Source organism: Dysidea avara, chromosome 2 (assembly GCF_963678975.1).
Source record: "Dysidea avara chromosome 2, odDysAvar1.4, whole genome shotgun sequence".
NCBI classification, from domain to species: Eukaryota; Metazoa; Porifera; class Demospongiae; order Dictyoceratida; family Dysideidae; genus Dysidea; species Dysidea avara.
In genome coordinates this window covers 54,252,507-54,258,293 of record NC_089273.1, presented here as the reverse complement: position 1 = coordinate 54,258,293, position 5,787 = coordinate 54,252,507, and the positions used below count along the sequence as shown (strand labels likewise).

The window sequence follows — 5,787 nt, the reverse complement described above, 5'->3', positions numbered from 1 at the left end:
TACCGAGACAAAACTTTAGTATTGCACACAAGTAAGGTACTTGGGTACCCAAACCATGGCCTGGTTGGTTTCCATCAGTAGCGAGCCGAAAAGACCCTTACTTACCTGAACAGAGACAAGTACTGACGCGGGTAGACCGTTCAAGTCAGTCTAGGTGACTACGGTATTCAAGTGATAGTTTGGACATAGATATTAGAGCACACACCGGGATTGGAAATGCGCCAATAGATCTGTACAAACACTCCGCACCTTATTTAATTAACCATAAAACCGAAAATATACGTACGTGTACTGAAAGCGGTTAATGCCATGTAGTGAATGGCGTGCTTCTCGGCGTGCTTACACGGCTGTAACGACATGTAGAAGGAAGATGGTGGAGTAATTCTTGTACCAGTCGATGCAGCATTACGTCAGTATCATACATTGAAGCGCGAGTAGAATGAGTAGGCTAGAATGTAAGTTTCATTCATGGCCTTGCCACGTTTTTCCCTGTAGTCTAACGAAACAACCTTCCAATCGCCATTCCTTTTGAACTTAGGTGTGTTTTAGCGGTACATAGCATATAGAAAGGTTCATTTGGAAGCTCTCAGTCACTTCAGTGATCTAGTTAGGAAAAACGTCATATTTAAATTCCACACTGGTTTTCCCTTTGTCATCTAAATGACATCATATTTTAAATATTTTGAGGCACTTATGTATACTTGATCCTATGTGGTAAAAACTGATTTGCATATTATGGCTGCAGCAGAATCAGAAATTTTTTTTTTTTAATTATTATTGCAGTGAAACAGCTCATTCCGTTTATAGGATGCCCAGGAAATTTCAGTATACCACTAAGAAATCTCATCGTTCTGCTAGTAAGAACCATGGTGGTGAGGATAATGCAGTTGCTACTCAGGTGGAAACTGTTGAAACCACAGAAACAGCTCAAACAACCTCTAGTGATGTATCTACACAAACAGATGATACTCTAGTAGGAGCTACAGAACCTCATTCAGTCACACCTTTGTGCACAGAAACAGCCCAAACAACCTATAGTAATGTATCTACACAAACAGATGATACTCTAGTAGGAGCTACAGAACCTCATTCAGTCACACCTTTGTGCACAGAAACAACCCAAACAACCTATAGTAATGTATCTACACAAACAGATGATACTCTAGTAGGAGCTACAGAACCTCATTCAGTCACACCTTTACGAGGCACAACAGGCATGGAAACCCATCTGATGTCACCTTTGATAGGCTCAAGAATTATTCAACTACCTATAAACATGTTTTATTCCCTCACGGTGAAGTCATTGTCTCAACTCCAACAGCGTCTGCAAATTGCACGGTGTATTGATGGATGGTTCATTTTACCTTGTGACATTTCCTGTAATTTACTGAAACTGGTTAAAATAAGTGACCAGGTTATTTACACTGTTGAGATCAGTGATGATTTGCAGTGGTCAGTATGCCTTCCAAACAGCCGTTTATTTGTAGGGGCTAAAATTTTTCAAGGCAAGGGTCTTCCTCCTAGAATCACTTCAATAAGTGATTTGCAGACTTTGCTTTTATTCTTGAGCCAATGTACCATCTGTTGTGGAAATGCCGATACTAAATTTGCTCCAGTGGTTGCAAAGTGCAAGGGAATCTTCAAAGACAGAACCGGTTAGTAAATTCATTTCTTTGTACGTTTTAATTTTCCACATTTTCTAAATTTAGGTACAAAGACCAATGCATATTATGACCACCAATTTCATACCATTCGGCATTCAGATTGTGAGTGGCTTTTACTGGATTCAGGAGACAGAAGATGTTCAGCATGCAAAAAGTATCGTAACAACTATCTTGGAAGCAAACTGCAATCAATTCAAAATCGAACAGAGGAACAGGATGCCATGTTTTGTGCAGCTGATAGCCATGTGAATTACCGATGTCTAGACACTCCACAGAAGCTTGCTAGAATGAAGAACTTGCACTCAGTTGTAAGAAAACAGAATGCACAGATCAAAACATTGAAGCAAAAGTTGCAGTACTGTTCTCATAATAGAAGTGTTTCGGTAGATGATCAGACTAGTGAGGGACTTGCTCAGTTCGTGCAACACTACAGCCAACAAGCTTTGAAGGGCAAAGATGAAGAGTCATTTCACTCTATCTTTTGGAAGCAACAACTTCAGATGTTGACCTTGAAGAACAAGAAGCAAATACGCTGGGATCCATTGATTATTAGGTGGGCATTGTACTTACATCACAGATCAAGTGGAGCGTACGAAATGTTGAAGAAGTCTGGAATCATCCAGTTGCCATCATCACGAACTCTTCGTGATTACAGACATTTGTCTACAACTCAGCCAGGATTCACTTCCATTGCTGACAAACAACTACTTGACCTTGTCCAACAGGTTAAACCTAGGAATATGGGAAAGTATGTTTTCCTCCTTTTAGATGAAATGTATATCAAAGAGGGATTGGTATACAACAAGTCTACTGGTGCATTGATTGGTTTCTCAGATCTTGGGGGTACTTTGCAAGAAATTGATGACTACGAAAGAAAGCTGGAGAGCAATGAGCATTGTACGAGACCACTTGCCAAGACAATGTTTGTAATGATGGTTAGGGGAGTGTTTTGCAAGATCAACTTTCCTTTTGCGCAGTTTCCCTTATCGTCAGCAAAGGCAGAGGACATATTTCCTTTAGTGTGGAAGGCTATTGCTCGATTGGAGCTTAATGGATTGCATGTATTGGGAATAACTGCTGATGGTGCCTCAGTGAATAGGAAAGTGTTTAGGATGCATGGAGAGAGGAACAAACTTACATACAAGTCGTTGAACATTTTTTCTGATGAGCAACGAGACATCTTGTTTTTTTCAGACCCACCCCACTTGCTGAAGACAATAAGAAATGCCTTGGCAAGCACTAGTCGGAAGCTATGGGTGAGTGACATATTTATAACTTGTTTGGTAGTTTATTATTGTTATTTGTTCAGTGTGAGGGACAGTCAATTTCCTGGGATCATGTGAGAGAGTTGTATGAGAGGAATGTAGGAAGCTCCCAATATTGTGGAGTAGCAATGGTCCATAAGCTCACTATGGAGCATGTCAGATTAACAAGCTTTTCAAAAATGCGTGTCGATCTGGCTGCTCAGGTATGTACTTGAAACTACACAAATTGAATGCAAGTTTTGTTCATAATGTCACTATAATTATGTAGGTGATGAGTGAGAGTGTGTCTAAGGCTATCTTATTGACTGGGGGAGCCCAAGCTTTTGAAACATCTTTCTTTATTCAAAAAGTGGACAAATTCTTTGATTGCCTGAATGTGGTAAACTTTCATAAGGGTCGTCATGCAAGGAAACAGTTTCAGATGCCTTATTTTAAAGAAGATGATTTCAGGCTACAGGTATGTTTGCCATGACAGCTACTTATCGTAATAGCCTGTCCATAGGCTTTGTATATGTGACTGAATTTTGGAAAACCATCCTTATGGTTATGCCTGAAACAATTTTTGAATCTAACATGGTGCAGTTACTAGCAGAATTTTTTTCTAGTGATTCAAGGTATTTATGGTTTATATCATCCATATATAGGTTAAGTTTAACTTTTAAGTTATTGTTGTATTTCAGGATTAAATATTTGACGTATCAAAATGTACCCATAAGGGTGATTTTCCAAAATTCATTCACATGCATGTGCATGTGTATTTTAGTATTTGAAGGAGTTTCTTGCTTATCTTGATCAATGGAAGAAAAGTGTGAATAAACGTCCAGGATTTAGCATAAAAGAGAAGCAAATGATGATGCTACCCCGTGAGACACTAGATGGAATACGCATGACAGGTAGTGTAGACAAGGTGTCAATTGTTATTACTGCATTTACGTACTTTGTAGTGTTGTCATTTTGTGAACTGCTTCCTTACATCTTCAAGATTCCTGGAGTGACATGTTTTTTAAGCTGCAAGATAAATCAAGACATACTAGAAAAGTTTTTTGGCTTACAGAGGCAGGCAGGAAGATGCAGTGAAAACCCCACAGTTGCTGAGTTCATCAAGACTACTGAGAATTTCAGGGTAGTGTGCTCTATATGGGTTGACGACATCCTAGGAAATTGTCGTGGTCGCAAATTAGATGATACAGATTTGCAGCTGGCTAGAAAGCCTTTACGTAAAAGGAAACGCAGAAGGTCTTCCTGATATTGCTGCTGTTTGTATATTATTTATTATTTATACATTGCTGTTTGTACACTTTTATAATCGATTATGAAGTGTTATACTTGCTCAGTAAATAATTTGGTTCGTAATGACTTGGACTTGGCGGTTCTCTTTTTTGATTCAGCCTGATATTTTTCCATTATTGATTTGGAAAAGGAGTTCTGCCGGATGTTGATCCATAATGCAGTTATTGCATGCAACACATCTTCTTTCTCTGTTTCATCACCCATGATCAGAGTCCATTGAAATAAAACATCATTATCTTCGTTTAGTAACATTTCCATTCGTCGGCGAAAACTGTCATCCATGTCTCCGATCTTTTGTGTTCTCAATTCTTGACGGGTGGCATGCTCAATTGCCAAGAAAAGTTGGTAACATTCATCAGTAACATGAATGAGCCCTCCTCTGTCAATTATATTGATCCAGTCTGTGGAATTAGATTCCTGTATATGTTTCTTATCTGTTTCAATCAACATTTCAACTTCACCTGCCATTTTCCTTTGAAGATTTCTTACCACATACCCTGCCATGTATCTGATGGCATTTTCCTCCTCGTATGTTAGTCTCGCTTCATCATTATCTTCAGGTGCTGCATTTTCACAACAGTAAGTATCATGCAGCAACTGCTCAAAAAGTTCAGCTGTGATCAGCTGAAAGAAAACTGGCTTTGCTGATATCCCCATTTGTTCCAAATAACATTTCCATTCTTGAAAAAATTCGTCAGAACTTCTCAACTTATGGAACTGGCTCCACATTTTTTCTCTTGAGTTTTTCAGGGGGTTCACCAATTATTTTCTTCATTCTACCGAACAGCCACTCAAGGAAATGGCACTCCTTGGCCAATGGAGACTGCATTTTTCGAAGCATACTTTGGGCATTGGAAATAAATTCCCTTGATCCTTCTGTATCAGTACTCATTACCTCGTCATTTTGTAACCCAAAGACTACTACTCTAAGCTTCTTGGCATAAACTACAAATGAAAATTGGTAATCATGGCACGAAAAGTGATCCCTTGCCTTCGCAGCGTTCCTTACGGCCTTGCTCGTCGCACCCTAGTTCCATGCCACGGTGTGTTGCCATCTCTTTATCACTCTGTCGGTTCTGAAGAACGGATGGAATACGTTAGAAGTCACGCGAACATACAAGAAGCCATACGTGGTCGTAAGGTGCGGTGTGTTTACGAAAATATATTGCGTTTCCAATCCCGGTGTGTGCTCTAATATCTATGGTTTGGACCATTACACAATGTTCAAACGGACAGAAAATTAACAGTATTACATGTTAACAGCACTTGGACACGTTTTAGCAGAGACAATACTCCCGCGCCTCTCCATAGATTATACCCGATTGTAGTATTTATCTGATTTGACAAAGATATGACGGGTGGCATCAAAAGGGATAAGCCTGTGAAGGGTACTTCCCAAAGTTTTAGCCACAATAAGAACTACTAGTGATACAAACAGTTCACAGTCCTAACTCACCTTATGGGTGACTGCACAGCCTAATCACTCATCTAAATATCTACAAGCGAGTGGTGACATTTTAAATTTAATTCTAATTAACGACTAGGCTACGTATGCCCGTGTTTGTGGT

At 39.4% G+C, this 5,787-nt stretch overlaps 1 protein-coding gene across 2 annotated transcripts; it reads left to right on the top strand.

The window, feature by feature from the left end:
• The first annotated feature begins 271 nt into the window (after positions 1-271).
• On the top strand, positions 272-4,283 carry LOC136247697 (uncharacterized). 2 transcript variants are annotated; one of them, XM_066039525.1, is made up of 7 exons: positions 272-409; positions 808-1,655; positions 1,710-2,920; positions 2,974-3,132; positions 3,198-3,386; positions 3,693-3,822; positions 3,874-4,283. In XM_066039525.1, exons 2-7 carry the CDS (start codon positions 809-811, stop codon positions 4,173-4,175), a joined length of 2,838 nt encoding a protein of 945 aa, XP_065895597.1. In that variant the 5' UTR covers positions 272-409; position 808; the 3' UTR covers positions 4,176-4,283. The 2 variants fall into 2 exon arrangements, with proteins under 2 accessions (XP_065895597.1, XP_065895598.1); XM_066039526.1 differs by having other exon boundaries at positions 275-409; positions 784-1,655.
• The last annotated feature ends 1,504 nt before the right edge of the window (positions 4,284-5,787 follow it).